General features: G+C 49.3%; 1 protein-coding gene across 1 annotated transcript; it reads right to left on the bottom strand.

Annotated features, from left to right (window-relative positions):
* Positions 1–447: 447 nt before the first annotated feature.
* On the bottom strand, positions 448–17725 carry rimkla (ribosomal modification protein rimK-like family member A). The gene is made up of 5 exons (XM_067239559.1): positions 16931–17725; positions 10457–10687; positions 7796–7882; positions 5546–5749; positions 448–4957 (listed from the first exon to the last, which is right to left on the bottom strand). The coding sequence occupies exons 1-5, from the start codon at positions 17091–17093 to the stop codon at positions 4446–4448; spliced, it is 1197 nt and encodes a 398-aa protein (XP_067095660.1). The 5' UTR covers positions 17094–17725; the 3' UTR covers positions 448–4445.
* Between the last annotated feature and the right edge of the window lie 1544 nt (positions 17726–19269).

The raw sequence follows: 19269 nt of genomic DNA, 5'->3' as shown, positions 1-19269 counted from the left end.
TTCGACACGACACCAGACCCCAGTCTGACGGAGTCGCATCCAGCGACTGCTGCTTGTTGGCAGGTGCCGGACCCTCATCCTACCCAGGCTAGCTGACCAGCCGGCAGCACACATGCCCGATACCCCATCCACCAGCCGGCACCCCCACCAACCACCTCCACTGCCCAGAATTTAACAACCCTGGCTCCTGGGGTCAGTAGAATCTTGACAGAATAAAATATTCTAGAATTTGTGTGGGTTCTGACTGACAGTTATGTGAGATTAGGCATGACACTAATGTTCTGTATTAGGATAGGTTAGATTTTTGTTGTTGTTGTCCAGGGCTAAACACAAGACATCAAGTTCTAAATCCAGTTATTTCCTCTGGTGATTAGATTGTCTTTGATTGAATTGACATTAATAAAATAAGCTTGACATTTCACTGAATGTTGGCACTTTATTCCCCAAGTGAAATAAAAGACAGACAAATTATTCCTGTTTTCAATAATGACTCATTTTAATCCAAAAGAAAAGAAATAAAATAAAATAAAGAGGGGGTGTATATTTACATAATTTTGCACAACTTAATTTGCAAACCAAAACCAAATTTGGGATCAATTTTGCCATGCTGTCAAAATGGTTCACAGTAATGATAAGAGCAATGATTTGAACTAATTTTCTCACACAAATGTCTTGTATGACTCGTACCTCCAGAACGGCCTAAGCAGTTCAAAACCTCTTAACTTAAGGCTTTAACATGTCATCACACCCAATTTGAGGATGACCCATCTTCTCAAGATAACGGGATCACACTCAATTGATATTCTGGATTTTAACCAGCAGAGGAAGTTCAATTCTCCCCAAAAAGCATGTGACAGATCTTTAGTATTTTTGAAATTTACTTGACTATATGTTTCAATCTATATGGGGGACTGTTGAGCAAAGTCAGCTGTGTCTAACACATCCATGGATTAATGGGACTCTAAGGATCGCTTTAAAATCCTAAATATGTACATTTGAGATGTTTTTAATATCATTTATATCAAAACAAAATCAATATTAAAAACATTTCACTAGTTTTATTAGTACTGAATTATACAACAATGCTTGTTTTTGGCATTCAGATTCATCTTCTAGTTGTTGAGAGGCAACGAAACTTGGAATTAGTTAGATTCCTCATGTTCCCTTTTAAATATTTGAGCCAAATATACATTAGCAGCAATTCAGAAATAAATAGTAACCTTGTGTTGTGGTGCAGTACAGACACTAGGGGGGGGGGAGGGGTCACAAACCAGCCCGTTCCCATTGGTCAGTATGGCACACAGCCACACGGTGATGCGTTACATCATCAAAACGAGGACCACTTCACGACTTAGCAACAGTTCGTCTAAGCTGTGTCATAAATAGGCAGTTTGACCATCACTTGCTTCCCCTCCCTGTCTTGGTTCAGTTATGAGCGCTGACTTGAAAAGCTTGGGATAGCCAACCGGAAGATGGGTCTTAGTCTTTTCTGGGCTGAGCTTCTCAGATCAGCGCTCACAAACAAACTGGGACAGTAAGACAGGCGTTCTAATGTTTACAGGGCACAGATGTACTGAAGCAGGCCGACCTGTGTTGATGTGCTTTCTGGATAAATGCAGTAAAAAGTAGAGATACTATTTGAACAATGAATATGTTGAGAGCAAAATGGTCTTCGTTTCATTCTTTGCTATGGCTGGTCTTAAGGTCTAGAAAGGATATGTCCCATCTTTGATTAACATGAATCTACAAAGCAATGAAAGTGGAATGGCACAGGCTTCATTCTACACAACACAACAAAACATAAACCGGTTATTTGAAGGTGGAAAAAACCAACAAAAAAGGGGTGACAACTATTTTCAGATTGGATCTCCCATGAGCTGTGGTCGCTAGGGTGACATGTTGGTGCTCACACCCCCTAGCCTATCATGTCAAGTACAGGGGGGAGGGATTCACAGTTTGTTAACTCTCAGAAAGAGATTTCTTATGCTGAAACACATCACAGTACTGTATTGGTAACCTTCAACCTCCAGAGAAACCGCTGCGTCACTTAACCACCAAGACTTCTGTTAAAGAAGTCACCTTCTAGTACTTTTGTTTAATTAATTTTTCCTTTCTTTATACGTCCTGTTCGGATTTGGCACGCTTGTGGCTCCTCCCTCTTACAGACCCGTGAGATTCTAGCCGGTTAGTAACATTTTCCCCACAAAAAACAAGCTTCACAGCGGCTTCACGTTATTGAGACGAGATTAGTGCACACAAACCACTTTTTCCTTAAAAAAGAAAAAAAGAAATACCATAAATTAGGAGAAAAAACACTGAACATTATAAAAACAAGCAAGGAGAAAAAAGAACAGTGCATGGTACCATGGTTCATGATACACCGCATCTTTTTTGTAGTTAGAATTTTTTTTTTTCTTCTTCAGTTTGTTTGTCGATACACATGTTTTAGGCAGATCTCTAGCTAGGATGGATATGTGACATGCCTTGAGAGGGTGAGAGCGAGATCCAGGCTGCTTCCCTGAGTTGGGTTTGAGTCTCAACTGGCGGACTGTTGGGCTGGGAATCTAAACACTGGCTCCAAGCCTCCCTCATTTGGCTGGGCTTGTGCTTGTGATAGTGTCGTTTCAAGATGTTTCTGGCTTGTTTTGTTTTTGGTTTTAAGGGCAGATGCCCCAGGCTTGGTAGCTATGGTGATTCCAGGTGTTATTAGAATAATCTACAGACTAGAGAGGTGAAGAGAGATGCTCTCTGGTCCAAACCGAAATTGTTTTCCTGTTGAGGAAGGAGAACAAATTGATTTGCATAAGATGTTTGGTGAGTTGAGAGTTCAGCTCACTGTTGGTGGGGGAAAGGAGAAAACATCTTTGTCTTTGTTTCAAACTACATTCAGACGAATTCAGAAAAGTTCTAAAAAACTTTTTTTTGTTCATACTTTATTTTCAATATTTGCAGTTCTGTATAAGCCAATTGTACACAATACTGTAGCTTCTCAAAATACTTAAGTTGAGGAAGGTAGCAGTTAGTTCAGCCATTACTAATCAACCAGTCTAGCCAGCGTAAAGATTGCTACATTATCATTCACAAACGACACGCTCAGATGTCAACTATTAACAGGATATGAGAGAAAGCTTTTAAAACCCAGGCTCATTTGAAACGACCACGACGCTGGATGAATGACTGCTTGCAGGACCAGTTTTCTATGGCAGTGAGAGAAGTTCGGTTTGTTCTGAGGTATATTCTGCTTGTAGGTGTAGTGGCAGCTTTCCAACCACATCCTACCCAACGTAGCCAAGTTCCCAGCATGCAATTCATATGTTTATTATAAAGTGCTTTATTTCAAATGAAGGTTAAAAAAAACAGCATTTTGGGCAATAATAGTCCGGCCGATAACTACTGTTTGTTGTATTCTAAAAAGCTAACGAAACGCTAGCCACTAAAAACATGAATAAAATAAAAAAGAATCCAAGCACCTGTTGTGCTCTTTTAAGTTTGTGTAACTTGGATTGACATTACTGTGTTTCTTCAGAGGGCTTGTTCAGAGTCCAAACCTCTACAGGACCTATGCCACCACACACCTTGCAACAGAGTCCACCCCCTCTTCCACAAGCTTGAATCCGTCCTAGAAACCGCTACACCTCATCTGACACATTAGAATCAACACTGACTAGCAGTCCACTTAACAATCTGTCTCCGCCCCCTCCTCCTCCCCGCTCATCTCTTCATGGAGAAAATCACTTGCAAAAAAACTTCATGCCACTTCCAATCAGCTGTCCCCCTGGCTACTGTACGCCACCCAACTCCTCCCCCTACCCCGGACTCGGAGTGTGTTGAGCTGGATTAGATCGAACCACGTTGCGCTGGTCTACATGCTGGTGTGATGGATGAGTCCCGCAACCCCCTGGCTCAACTGAACCCCACAAAGCAATAGAGGTGTGTGTGGGGGGGGGGGGGAGAACTGCCAAATTCAGCTAGCTAGCTAACATTCTGTGTTCCACCTCTGCCACCACAATGCAGCGTGTAAACTTTCGTTGTGAGGGAGGTGGGTGGTGGAGGAGGGGGGGAGGTCCGTGTGCAGTTCAGGGGAGCAGCCTCAGATCTCTGCGTTTACATGGGGTGGGGGAGCGGGGACGAAGAGGGCGAGTAGTTAGTATGAGAAGGAGCGTGCGTCTACATCTGTTGGTAGTTATGTCAGTTTTGGTGGTCATGGCATGTTCGTGTGTCGCTGTTTTGTGTGTTTTGTTTGTTCAGCTCATGCAGCTCATGTAACATCTGCATGTAACATCCTGCCTGTGTTACGTGTATAGGAGGTTTGCTGTGTGCTTGTGTGTGTCTGTGTAACAGGAATGTCCGTTGCAGTGTGTGTGTGTGTGTGTGTGTGTGTTATATCTCTGTGTTATACATCTGTGTGCTGTGTGTGCGCGTGTGTGAGCATGGCCAATCCCCGCTCACTCAGTCAATAGTTTGATCTCGTTGGCGAGGATGGTGTTGAAGTTGTAGGCGGGGTCGGGGAGGTTGGGGAGGGCGGAGCTGGCGGCCTGGCGCGGGGAGGACTCGGCCAGCTCGGGGTCGCTCTCGGAGGAGGTGGAGCCCACGCTCATGTTGCACGCCGCCTCCGGCAGGACGCCCACGCCGCTGGGCGCCGGGCACACGGCGCACACCTCTGGCTCGCTGCTGGTCTCGCTGGTGCTGGACACCACGGACAGCAGGGACATCTTGCGCGTGAGGCGGCTGGGGAGCAGCGACAGGGCGTAGTCGGCCACAATGCCGGCCACGTCCATGCCGCAGGCCTGGTCGAAGGCGATGAAGCCCACATTGGCGTTGGCCTCGCACACCACGAAGGAGCCGTCGTTGAGCTGCAGCAGGTCGATGCCGCACACGTCCATGCCCAGGATGTTGGACACCTGCACGGCCAGCTGCTTGCCCTGCTCGCTCAGAGGGCACATCATGCCCACGCCGCCTGGGGGGCAGAGGGAAGCCGTCAACACACACGTCTACAACACACACATACGCTCAAAGAGTCATTACTCTTCATGCTTAAATGTCCTATAAAACAAAATCCTGACGTAACTTTTTGGATGGATGATGCATCATTAATATATACCATTTATAACAATAAAACCGTTCAAATCGACCTCTGCACATGAGCCACAGACATTTCCTTCCAGTTGATTTTCTCCCAATTGAAAATCGCTTGAAACGGTAATGTGATACAACTGTGGTGGTAGAGCAGCCTCAGAGAGGCTAACGAGGAGCTGCACTCCTGCTAGGCCTCCAGAGCATCATGCCAAACACCATGTGACACTTGTCACATCATGGCGGACCAATCAAAAGCCGGTGTCCCCAAAATGTCACAGTGCATGATCGTGCCGGCGTGCCCTGACACGGCAGACGCTACGACAGCGGTCAGATAGTTTGTCGTCAGAGGGAAAGCAGCGTCTGGTAATGTCCTGAAATGACACTGAGGGGGATGGAGGGACAGGCCGTGGCCAGCCTGTGCCCCAGCTCCCCCTGCCCCAACTCCCCCTGCCCCAGCTCCCCATCTTACCCAGGGAGCAGTTGCTCTGCATGCGTCCGTCGGTGGAGCAGCGCAGCATGGAGCCGATGACCCGGCCCCCCACCAGCACCACCCGCACGTCACGGCCGTGGGACTCCTTGACGTACTCCTGGAACAGGTAGGGGGCGTCGTGGCGGATCAGATGGCTCAGGTCCGACAGGTGGTGCTTGTCCCTGGCCAGGAACACCGCCTTACCTGGGGGGAGAGGAACATCAGGAGGGAACGAAGGAAGGAATAAAGGAGGTATATAAAGGAAGCAACAAACAAATGGTCGGGTAAACAGGAAGAGGAGAAAAAAACGAACAGGAGAGAACGAGTGACTCATTGGTTTCCACTCGTCCCCAGGACTGTGAAACGCAGCCAGGCGGTGAGACTGAATGAAACCTGGGCAGTTTGAGACTCCAGATCTGCAGCACAAGCTGACTCACCCTTTCATAGCCACCACAGGGATTCAGCACAGTCATCCCTCCTCCTCCTGCCTAACAACTAACGCTCTGGACACCGAGTGCTTCTCGCACAGCCCGGAAAGAAATGCCTGTTTTAATTAGCACTGCGTTTGTCCTTGTGCTAAGAGGCACGTCCTGTGACCCTTCCACAGAACCAAGAAGATCAGGACCACCTCACTGGTGTGTGTGTGTGTGTGTGTGTGTGTGGACTGGCTGCCTACTTCAGTATGTGGCGGAGGTTGTGCGTGCAAACAGGACAGTAAATAATGACACAGCACTGCCAGTCTCACAGGACGACCGTGTATCTAACATCTCTACTGATTATCCCAGCCCTACCTGTCTCACAGCCCTCCCTTCCTGTGTCACAGGACTACAGCCTGTCTCACAGCCCTCCCTTCCTGTGTCACAGGACTACAGCCTGTCTCACAGCCCCCCTCCCTGTGTGACAGAACTACAGCCTGTCTCACAGCCATCCTCCCTGTGTGACAGAACTACAGCCTGTCTCACAGCCATCCTCCCTGTGTGACAGGACTACAGCCTGTCTCACAGCCATCCTCCCTGTGTGACAGAACTACAGCCTGTCTCACAGCCATCCTCCCTGTGTGACAGAACTACAGCCTGTCTCACAGCCATCCTCCCTGTGTGACAGGACTACAGCCTGTCTCACAGCCCCCCTCCCTGTGTGACAGAACTACAGCCTGTCTCACAGCCCTCCCTTCCTGTGTCACAGGACTACAGCCTGTCTCACAGCCCTCCTCCCTGTGTCACAGGACTACAGCCTGTCTCACAGCCATCCTCCCTGTGTGACAGGACTACAGCCTGTCTCACAGCCATCCTCCCTGTGTCACAGGACTACAGCCTGTCTCACAGCCCTCCTCCCTGTGTGACAGAACTACAGCCTGTCTCACAGCCCTCCCTCCCTGTCTCACAGCCCTCCTCCCTGTGTGACAGGACTACAGCCTGTCTCACAACTCCACTGTGTGTCACAACTCCACTGTGTGTCACAGCTCCCTGTCTCACAGCTCCCTGTCTCACAGCTCCCTGTCTCACAGCTCTGCTCCGTCTCACAACCCTCCATGTCACCAGGCTACACGACACTCAGGGAGCTCAAAATACGACTTCACACAAATATAATATAAAATCGTTCAGACGCCAACTATCAAGGATTCTGACTGAACGTTTTATAGCTTTTGCCAGCAAAACGTTATGCGCCGGGAAACTTATGAACATTTTCTGTGGAAAACGCTGTCATGTTTCTGCCATGTTAACGGTTGCTTGGTCCCAAAAAAAAAAACTTGTGACCAACAGCTGTTGTTCCTTCAGCGAGCCTTTGTATCCCTCATCTACCTTGCCCTCTGGCCTGCCTCCATTGTTTCCCACAGAGACAATGAGATGGCCGGAGACGACCAATCAGAAGGGTAGGACGAGCGGTCAGCTGACCTCAAGGAAGCACCAGAGCCTCGAAACAACTGTGACACGAGAGACTCGGAGTCCAGAGGAGCGAGAGCAGATCAAAGCAGGTGACGGTGGAAGACGGGCCTGAACAGGGACAGATGTTGCGCAACGCTGCAGGATGCTGGTCTGCTGTCTTCTGACCACACGACACTTCTAATCACTTCACACCGCGCTGGGGAATGTGTGACCAGGGTGGGCCTGGCTGGCACTGGGGAAGCAGATTGCTGGGACGAGGGGGTGGGGGGTTCTGAGGAGGAGAGGCATGTGTTTGGGGATGAACTGCTTGGGGACGAGGGGTTGGGGGCAGGGTGAGAGGGGGGCAGGGTGGGGAATGACTGACCTCGGTGGCCGCGTGCGTTCTTCACCACCACGGGGTAGCCCAGCGGCTCCGCCTCGTCGATCATCTTGCGGAAGTTCTCGTGGCCTCCTGTGAAGAGCAAACACAGACACAGTGAGACGGAGGTGTGAGGCAGGGATGTGAGGCAGGCGGGTGAGACGGAGGTGTGAGGCAGGGATGTGAGGCAGGCGGGTGAGACGGAGGTGTGAGGCAGGGATGTGAGGCAGGCGGGTGAGACGGAGGTGTGAGGCAGGGATGTGAGGCAGGGATGTGAGACGTTCTTCACTCCTCTCCTGCTGAGAGGAGTGAAGGCTTTTCTGCTTTATGTTCCCCTCCTCATCTACCCAGAGCCTTTAGGTTGGTTATCGGTGCTGATATATAATTTTGTTTACATTTTTCATATGAAAAAGGCCAAGCAAGTTGGATTGGATCTGTGAAATGTGTGGGGAAAATCCCATGAAGCCTTCTGAGCCTACATGACACAGTTGTTGATTGAAAACTGAAGCTTATTCTGATATAAAAAAAGAAACGCCTTATCCATGTAACATCTACCACACGTGATCCACATGACCATTGCGAACTTCCATACGTGGGAACAGGCTTCATCTTCCCCTCTGAGGGTGACAGCTTCATAACGTGTGGCTAATGCTGACCTCTCCTCGCTCTGATCTTCCTCTCTCTCTTTCGCTTTCTCTCTTTTCCTTGCCTGTTTCATGCGTATCGACAAGACCAGATGTGAGTTGGTGAACCAGATGCCTTTTCCAAAATGCACACGGCCGCACCAGTGTGTGTGTGTGTGTGTGAGGGGCGAGGAGAGGAGCACAGCAAATGTCAGCCAATCACGTCACCGCTTTCTGCAAGGGGAGGAGGAGAGCAATGGGGGACTCTTTTATTCCTAAAGTCATGAAGGGAGGGAGGGAGAGAGGAAAGAGAGGGAGAGAGAGAATGAGGAAGGGAGCGAGAGCGGGGGTGGGGGGGTTATGCTGGTTACATAAGCGCTTCAGCCTGTCTGTGCACCGCATGGTCCTCTGAGCTGGGAGAAGAGTGGAATTTGGGACACAAACCTTCCCCCCCTCTCTCTATCTCCCTCTCTCTCTCTCTCTCTGTATGGCTGTCTCTCTCCCTCTCCACTCCTTTCCGAAACAACACTGGATTTCGCTGCGGCGCACAAAAACAAAAATACGCCATGGTAGCTGTCGACTCTGGTCTCGTCTTAACGAAAAAAACAAAAACAGTGTGTGGTTTTGCTGGCTCCAGGCTCCGAAGCCCCCCCCCGCACCCAGCACAGCCTGCTGGGGGCCCGGGCCCTCCCTGACCCCCCCCCCCCCCCCCCCCTGACCCCCCCCCCTCCCTGACCCCCCCCCCTGACCCTCCACCTCAGGACCCAGCGCACCGACGGCACACATGAGGAACACTGATCACCAGAAAAAAATATTAGGATTAGTGTGAGAGAGGATATGAGAAAAGCTGGTACAGGGATCAGAAGAAGACACGCTCTTGTTTTGATGCATGCAGAAGATAAACTATTGAATAACCGTTGTTTATCCCCGACATTCTAGCTATATGGTGAGTATATATGGGGAGTGTGTGACGGAACACACTTGACCGGCAGTTTAAACCGTTGTCAACAAGGGAAAAAACACTGCAACGTTAAGACAACACAAGGCCGGCAAAACCTGAAACAACGGCCTGGCAAACGAACCAACCGACCTGGTCCTGACTACTTATAGCCTCTGTGATACATACATACGTTATGAAAAGCTGGGAATGGCGGTTTGTCATTAAAAGGGAAAGTTATGGCAACTTAAAGGGCATTACATGTCAACGCATCCACACAGGCCCTTCATAAAGTATTCAAAAGCATTACAGCCCAATAAAAACTGGGTAGCTTGTGGCTGTTGACACAGGCGTTAATTAATTCCTACGTGGGTCTTTCAGGGACAGCTTATGACTGAGTGCGTTATTATCTAGGGCCCCTGATAAGTCCTGAATAAAACCCTTCAATGCTGCCACAGTAAGACCGCAGAGAGAGAAAGCTTTCCTTTGGACGACAAGCAGAGAACCCTTCCTCACCTAGCTGTTGTCGTGAGAACTACGTGAGAACCACAGTCTGTACAGCAACTGACATCTCGAAGAGCACAGCCATACCAACCGTCAACAAACCAGAATGGAATCAGATAAAGGCGAGTAGGGTGAAGTGCCTTGCCCAAGGACACAATGTCATTTTGCACGGCCAGGAATCAAACCGGAAACCTTCTGATTAATGGCCCGATTCCCTAACCTCTCAGCCATCTGATCCCTTTTTAGAGGGAGGCGGAGCTGGTCTCAGGTGGCCTCAGCCTTAACCAACCAACCCCCCCCCCCAGGGAACGTTTTTTGGGGGAGGGGGGCCTGGTCTCAGGGGGGGGCTGGTCTCGGGGGGGACTGGTCTCGGAGGGGGCCTGGTCTCGGAGGGGGCCTGGTCTCGGAGGGGGCCTGGTCTCGGAGGGGGGCTGGTCTCGGAGGGGGGCTGGTCTCGGAGGGGGGCTGGTCTCGGAGGGGGGCTGGTCTCGGAGGGGGGCTGGTCTCGGGGGGGGGCTGGTCTCAGGGGGGGCCTGGTCTCAGGGGGGGCCTGGTCTCAGGGGGGCCTGGTCTCAGGGGGGCCTGGTCTCAGGGGGGCCTCACCGTAGGAGAAGGTGTCAGGGAGAGGCACCCCGTGCCCGGCCAGCTCCTGGAAGGTCCAGAACTTGTTGACGCAGTTGAGGATGGCCTGAGGACGGTTGACCAGCCGGCAGCCCATCTTCTCAAGGTGCCGCAGGACGGTGATGTCGCTGTCCGACTGCACCCACGGCGTGGGCACACGCACCACCGCCACCTGGGGGTAGGAGGTCACCACCTCCTGCTCCACCCGCAGACCTGGAGGAAGGGATGGAGAGGGATATTTGAGCATGTAGAAAATGAAAATGGCCGAAGCATTCAGCACGTGTCCTGTGGTGGAAATGTGTCTGTAATAAAAAGGTTCACGATTCAGGAGTTGTATTTTCTTGAGTTTTATTAAGCTTGCTAGCTAACACACAGACATTAGCGAAAAGGCAAACACTGTGTTTTCCTCACAGGCCCGAGGCCCTTTCCCTCCTCAATCTGAACATGGGAAGGTCAGCATATCAAAGCCCGTGGCCTTAGACTCTCCACTCCGACTGGGAAGTTTTGTTTAAGAACAAACTGTACTGTAATCATTTTTGATTTATTTCGTTGATGTTGACCCTCGACTGGGGTTTCATACGAACGGCGCCCATTTACAGCACAACAGCTTCACAAGGCCTTGAAGAAACACTGTCAACATTTACATTTAGCAGACGCTCTTATCCAGAGCGACTTACAGTAAGTACAGGGACATTCCCCCGAGGCCAGTAGGGTGAAGTGCCTTGCCCAAGGACACAACGTCATTTGACACAGCAGGGAATCGAACTGGCAACCTTCAGATTACTAGCCCGACTCCCTCACCGCTCAGCCATCTGACTCCCCTGTCAACAAATGCTTGTTTCTAGAAATCTCTGAATAAAATTGGAAAGACCATACGCCAATTACCCAAATGCCACATGATTGAGCAATTGCCTTAATACTCCTCCACCCCCCCACCCTGCCCTGGGGGGTAGAGAGCAGGGATGGGGCCCTCCACCATCACCCTGCTGACATCAATCCGTCATTTGGACCTGCTCCTGCCAGGCACGCTCGTTCACACCACACACACGCGGCCCTGCCAAGGGCTCCGCCCCCTTGTTAGGGGGGGGGGGGCAAGGCCCCTGGGCAGGCTACCTCCAGGCAGACTGATCACTAAAAAAAACTGTCTCAGAGATGCTAAGCAGGATGGTTTATGAAATGTATGACGCAGATCCTGCTCATTTTGAACCCAAAGGAGATCGGGGTTTAAATACATCTCAGGTATTCCTAAGAGGGCAGCACACACACGAGCGTATGCGCACACACACACACACACACACGAGAGGACGGCCACCAGAATCTAGCCAGACAGCTTATTTTCGTACATGACTTCTGAGGTTTCCCCTGGTTTCCTTTCCAGACTGTACCTTCCAGGTGGAGGCGGCAGATAACGTTAAAATATTCAGCACATTTGCTATGCTGATGTAACTCTACAGCTAGCCGGCCCCTTAGCAATTCGGACCAGCTCCTACCAGCCTGTTGACCAGCCATTTTACGGCAGGGGAACACCCAAGTGTTAGCAGAGAGGCACATAATGGTGGCACAGAGAGACGACGCGCTAAAAAGGGAGGAGGGGGTGCACACGACGAAGGAGGGATGGAGGGGAAGAAAGAGGAGGTGTGCTCAGTTAGGATATGAGCCAGGGGGCTGTGGCCCAGCCGCTCAGCAGGGAGAGACAGATGGGGTGATGATGGGATGAGAAGAGGGGGAGGAGGAGAGGAGAGAGAGAGAGGGAGGGAGGGGAGAAGGAAGGAAGGAGGGAGGGGGCTGTAACTGACGCAGCACTCTTCGCTCTGCCACTCCGTGACCCGTTTTCCAGCCATCTTAAGATCTGCGTGCTCGCGGAGACGACGGCTCCAGGGGCCGGCGGAGGGCTCCCGTGTCCGAGGCACAGCGGGCCGGGCCTGCAGGCGCACGCTTAACACATGCTTAGCACATGCTTAGCACATGCTAACGAGAGTGATGCTGTGCAAGGACAGACATGGAAAGGAAAGACAATAGGAGAGAGGAGAGGGTGGAGCAGCAGCGCAGAGGAGGCTGTGCGGGGGGGGGGGGAGAGGAGGCATCACAGCGGCAAGACGCACGGCCTGCCGACAGCCACACATCCCCCCCGTCGCCGTCTCCAAGGAAACCAAACGCAGCCGGTGTCGTGGCCGTGAATCCCCCCCCCCCCCCCCCCCCCCTTCACCCGAGCAAGCGTCCCTACTGTACGGCTTCGCTGGCGCCTGACCTGGTTCTCTGCAAACACTCGACCCTTCAGGACGCATCAGAGGTCACTGTCGCAAAACAGGAGGTCATAAACAGCCACAAGTGTTTTATTTTCAGTTTGAGCCGGGAGCTTATTTGAGATCCTGCTGAGATGCAGGTCCTGCTTAAACATGAGGAAGGCTTGTGTACTTATGGTCAGCTGAACTATGCACAAACGTGTGTGTGTACGTGCTTGTGTGTGTACGTGCTTGTGTGTGTGTTATTTATGTTCTGGCTAACAGGCCCCATAACTGCTGAGTGGGGGGACTCCCTCATTCTGTACATTCCTTTGTGACGTCACAATGCGGCTGGGCGCTGACACGCGCCATGCCGGGGTCGGCTTGGCGGGTCCTGGCAGCCTGGGGCAGCGACACTTCCTCTGGGCACAGAGGTGGGCGGGAAACAAGGCACAAAAGGTCCGGGGTTGTCCGTATGCGACGGGCGTGTAACGGACACCCGTCACATGCCTGAAAACACACGTGACCTTGGCTGTGTAACGGTGCCTATCCAGGGATGGGGAGGGAGGGGGGGCCCATGCACAGTCATACACACACCATGTAAAAAGCACACAGGCAGACAGACAGAAGCCACACACAGACACCAGCTGTGATGTTCAGACGTGACGCGTCACGGAGACTCGACCCCGGGGCGAAGACAAGTCAAATCCAGCGCTCCCATCAAACCCTGCGGTCTGCGTACTCAAGACACGGCAGGACACGAGTCTCGCTTTCCTCCGGAGGACACGCAAGCGTCTTGGACGAGTGGGAGAAATGTCGGGAATTCATGCATTCACTGAAATTCCTGGAATTCTCCTTCACTTCGGGTTGATCTAAGGAGCCTTCTTTCCTCTCTCTCTCTCTCTCTCTCTCTCTGTGTGTGTGTGTCTGTGTGTGTGTGTGTACACACATTCATCTCTGAAGGTACTGCGAACCACACTCTGGCATCAGCTTTGTGGAGTAGTGCACATGTCAGCAAGCAGGAGGCTGGGCTGGAGAGAGCCAGCAGAACCAGCTGAACCAGAGACAGCCAGTATTTGGCTGATGCAAGAACTAAAGATTTGTTTTTTTTAAAGGGAGGAGGAGAGAAAACAGGGATGGAGAAGGTGCATGATGTGAGGAGATGAGTGAGGGGGGGGGGGAGAGAGGGAGAAAGAGAGAGGGACAGCTTGTGCATGCGAGACCACACTAAACCAGATCTGTGCAACAACACCTTGGGCTTCTCGAAACCTACTAAGCCTAGTTCTGTCTGCAGGCATGTCAGGCCTTGTTGTTGCATCATCGTAACCTGTGAGGTCATGCAGTGTGTCACCTGGGGGCATTTAACAACACCTACAGATGCGCATCCTTTCCTCTGCTGGAGCCGACAGCGTAGAGGTCATAAAAAAATGACGTGCTAGCTCCCTTTTCAAATCACCTTGGATGGCATTTTCAGTTACGCTTCGGTTAAACCATGCAAATACTTTCCCTCTCACTTCAGGGCATACAAATGAGTTTTCGTGACATTGGCTGGCCTCTGTGAAGCACGAGGCTTTCACAAACAGCTGGCCCGGTGCTTCACACAATAACAGGACTGGAGGAAGTCGGAGAGACTGGAGTTGAAAGCATACCTCTAGGTGATTACACACTAAAGCAGATTCACTGGGCATTGGTAGCTATGAAACGACAATCAGGTGACAATCCACTCGCTATAACCTAGACTTGCTTGCGTTATTTAAGGATGACGAAGACTGATATGTTCCCCCCCTTATTTACTCAATAAAATGTTTACAATCCACTATTAAATAACAGTGAAGCTTACACTTAGATATATTAAAAAAGGCTTGTTGCACGCTCATTTCAGTAATCTGTTTTGGGTTTTGCCAGTGATGAACAGAGATAAACAATAACCTACTCAAAGGGTAGGTGCTCAGATTAGGATTACGGGAATCTAGCCAACACTAGATCCCGCCTTTAGCTAATAGGGAATTAGGTGGCTGAGCGGTTAGGGAATCGGGCTAGTAATCTGAAGGTTGCCAGTTCGATTCCCGGTGGTGTCAAATGACGTTGTGTCCTTGGGCAAGGCACTTCACCCTACTTGCCTCGGGGGGAATGTCCCTGTACTTACTGTAAATCGCTCTGGATAAGAGCGTCTGCTAAATGACTAAATGTAAATGTAATGTACCCTAATTGTTCCACGGTCACATGACCAAAACGTCACTCAGAGTTCCGCTCGGTGTTCCTGTGCAGAATAACACACAGGTGCTGCATTCCACATCAGGGAATGAAGCGTGGGCCTGTCGCAGTAGACGACACGAGGAGAGCCAACATAATTCAACATCTTGGCATTTCCTGTGATCTGAGCTTACGCCTCGGCAACATGAAAATCCCCCCCGGGCGATCACCAGACTGGGGCCTTTGACATATCTAAAAAACAGATATGTCAAAGTCTTTTTTTTTAACCCTTGTGTTATCTTCGGGTCGTTCTGACCCATCAGTCATTGTGACCCACCGTCGTATTGCGACAACTTTACCGCATACAAAAACAAAGTGAAGCATTTTCTTTTAACCGTTGGGCTGTCTCAGACCCCCAACATTGCGAAGGTTAAAAGAAAATTATTTTTATTTGTTTTTGTATTGGGTAAAATTGGGTAAACACAACGATGGTTCGTTATGAACCTTTGGGTCATGTGACCCGAAGGCAGCACATAAGTTAAGTCTGTTGTCAAGCTGTCCTCTAGCTGTTAATCCGTGATGGCTCTCTAGTCTGCATTGACGTCTAGATCCGGACCCAGTCAAGACTACAGCCAGCCCTGCTTTAGTTGAGGGGCAACTCCTACAGGTCCAGACAAATGTCTACCTTGCTAGCTATCTAGGCCATACCCTCTCCTCCTCTTCCTCCACTGGGTACATCCATTTCCCTTTCCAACTCTTTCTGTAGTATGGCAGAGCCTGTGGCCAGTTACTTTGTGGCCATTAGACTTGATACTGAAAAAAGTATAGGTAAATTGAGACTGGTGCCAGCTCCTAAGATGTGCAATGAGTCATAGAGCAAAAAAATATATCCATTGTTATGTGTAACAATAAACATTCTTAATTAATCTGAGATATATAAATATATATATATTTTTTTTTTACGTAAATATCCTTTCAGAGTATATAATTTGAACCAATGGGAGTACAGTATGAGGGTTATGGTGCTTTAAGTGCTGCCAATTTCACTTCTATGTGTCAATGAGACATCTCCTTATTAATATCCTACAGACTGCGCTAATTGAGACCGTCCCTGATACCTATAACCCCCCACCTTCTACCACTCCCACAGCCTCACTGAGTGAAATGGCCCCTGCTCGCATCTCACGATGAAATTCCATGTTCCCTGCCCTCTGTGACTCTAGTCTTGTCACTGGGTTATATTTATACATGTCTAACCTGTATAAATAAAAGTTGAAGGAAAAAAAAACAACACCACCACACCAAAGGTCAACATGTTACTAGTAGCGTTACAATAACCATCATGATAACTGAACAGAGGCAGTGGTCCACGCGTACTCAAACTGATAATGACGCGATGAGGAAATAAATAAATAACAGCTAAAACAAGAGAACCAATTCGTCGATTTAATAGCGGGCGTCAGATATGTAGTTAAGATATGTAGACTACGATGTTCGAAACCTTCTCGTCACGATAAGTCGTGTCACTTAGCTAACTTCCTTCAACATGAAGCCACAACAATTCCATGGCGCTGTCTCTCATGTAATGTAATCTACTGTTTAGGCTAGCTAGCCATCCATGCCTCATTTAGGCTCAAGTAGACATGAACATTAGCTAACGTTTTGAGATAACCTAACCCAATTTAATTTATATTTCCATATCGAACATTTCACAGCAAAGCCAGCGCAATAACTCACAATTTACAAGTCTTGGTTTTAGCCAGTAACTGACTTAGACCCGAGACAACCTGGAAACTGGGTTAGGCGGTCACCGTTAAAGCTAAGCTACTAGCTAGCTACCTAGCCAAATACGCTAAGCTACCTCCTGCAATGGTGCCAAACAATACCCGCGTTCGTAGGCAACCGTGACTACCCGTGTTCGTGGTGAATTACACTGTATGAATTTCAAATGAAGTCAACTATTTTATTCAAATTCCCCACTGTACAATGTCTTGTTAATTACAGAAAACAACTTTAAATGCCGGTATGTAGTTATACTTGCCTAATTGTCCATCGCTGATGGTGAGCACAATTTGGTCCATGAGAAGAGAGCGGAATTCAACATCATCTTCGGCGCAGCGCTGTTTCAGTGCACGAAGGATTTGGACTTGAGGATACTCCTGGTGGATGCGCCGGTCGGTCACAAACCAAACCCGAGAACACATTTTATCGAATTTTGTGGTGTTGATTTAGAATTGGAGTGAATACACAGGCTGTGGGTGAGGGGGCGGCGGGCGTGCGAGAGCGCGGGATCGGGCGACGGGAATAACCGAATTGCACAAAGATGTACACACAATGGAGTGCAGCTACACGAACAACTATAATGTGGCTGAGGGAAGCAAGACCACGTAGAGCGGTTGTTTGCAGCTATAGTGAAACCGAATCGATTAATTCGTCGTCCCTCTTGTTTCCCCTCATTGGCAGGCAGTTAGTACCGGTCTCATCCGATTCAAGATCCCACTGAATGACTACTGTCTAAATTGCTCTTAAATGGCTTCACTGCCAATAACTTGGGAGCAGAGAGGCTAAGATTTGCTAGCTAGCTCCTTACTTTTGCCCGTTTGGGGCAAACAAAGCTCCTGCGATTGCGTCTCAAATCCTCCACTCGATGAATCCCTGTTTCAACTAAGTTATCCGAGGAACACGGCAGTCAGTACGACTGTATAAACCCACAAAAATGTGGTGGCTAGTTATAACCGAGGTTAATAGCTGGTCAACGTCTGTCCGGTCTATTCTGTTGGCTGCTATCCACAGTGTCGGTGCTGAAAGGTGCACGCTTATTCCCAGTTCTGCGTCTTTCTCCTAGCACGCGCTCCGTTTACAACTGTTCTTCTCCGCGTTCTCAGACAATAGATGGCCAATCGTATTCAAGGTTTTGCTACCTTATCGACCAATGGTAGTTTGTAAACCAACGAACACAGACACGTCTACCGTGCCTTATAGACCAATCAGGACGACGAAGGTGTGGAGGCTCGCAGGGCGCTGTGAGCCAATCAGGATGCTCAAATAGGCGTAGGGTTGTGTCCAACGAGAGCGCGCGGATGCTGTGATTCAGTGCATGACAAAGATGCAGCAGAGAAAGGGGTGCGCGAGTCCGCGCATCACTCGAACCGGTTCAGACCGGGTACAGGGAGGTTTGTTGAATACCAACGCCTGTCTCCATGATGAAATGGCAGTCAGGATCTAACATTGCCTCTACAATCGGATGTTATGGTCATATGTCAGCCATTGTGATTTCGCTTTTCATTTTCTGTATTTCACTCCCGGACGTCGTTGCCAAAACAACTAGTTTGTTTTGCGATCTCATTAAGAGGGCCCTGTGTCTTGCCCTGCCGGTTTATGCTAGGCTACACCCCCCCCCCCTCCCCTTTACACCCCACACTCGCGATACGATTTTTTCTCTTTTAATAAAACGGAAATAAATGTACAATATACGGTTATTTATTAATCTGTCAGGAAGCCTTATTCTGTATCAGGCTGTTGAACGGCTGTGCATCACACATGTGATCATCACGGGCGAAATTATGCCATCGCAATGACCCACTTCTGAGAAGGAGGGAGGGAGACGGTTTGTCTGTTAGTAGAATATTTACTATGGATACAAGCACAACTGCCCCCGTAGGTCTGTATTTAACTTACAGGATCAACACAAATAGCTCAAGGACTCTTTATGTGCTCTACGTCCAACATACCGTCTTATGCTGATTCACTTTTTAACTGATATATTTTTCTCATCACTTGTTACTGTAACCTTGAAAATAAATAACGTTTTACTTTGTGGTTTACATGAGCGAGAAGGCTATGTGGTTGAAAATGTGTATGTTGTGTGTTTATAGAACCTCACATTTATACAACCCCCGTGATCTTCTCCCTGCCACTACCCTACCCATGTTCATGCACAACCACATCAATCATGGACAAAACAGCCGCGCGCCAGCCACTGGCCAATCGCAGGGGCCGTAGAAGGAGGGCCTCGGGAGCATAGTGGTCAATTATGTGTACCCAGTAGGACCCTGCTGAATGGAATGCGCTCTATACAGAACTCTCAGAAACGCCTTTCTTCCAATTCAGAAGAATAAAAAGCCGCTCCTCATTGTAATGTTCTTAAGGCTTTCAGTGTATGCTGTCTCGTTATTTCAACAGTAGGTCTTTAGACAGAAGAAGATAAAGGCTCTTTATGTTTTCACGTTGAGAACGTATAAAAATGAAACTTACAACTTGGCCTACAAACGGAAAATTATTTAAAATATCGAGTTAGCAAATCATTAAAACCACAACATTCCCGTAATATTTTCGCATTTGCATTGCATTATCAAAAGTAATACCACGTCAGTAACTTTG

The sequence above is a fragment of the Osmerus mordax genome, chromosome 7 (genome assembly GCF_038355195.1).
Source record: "Osmerus mordax isolate fOsmMor3 chromosome 7, fOsmMor3.pri, whole genome shotgun sequence".
Taxonomy (NCBI): domain Eukaryota; kingdom Metazoa; phylum Chordata; class Actinopteri; order Osmeriformes; family Osmeridae; genus Osmerus; species Osmerus mordax.
Note: the sequence above shows the minus strand (reverse complement) of the source record. Positions and strands in the feature narration are given on the sequence as shown.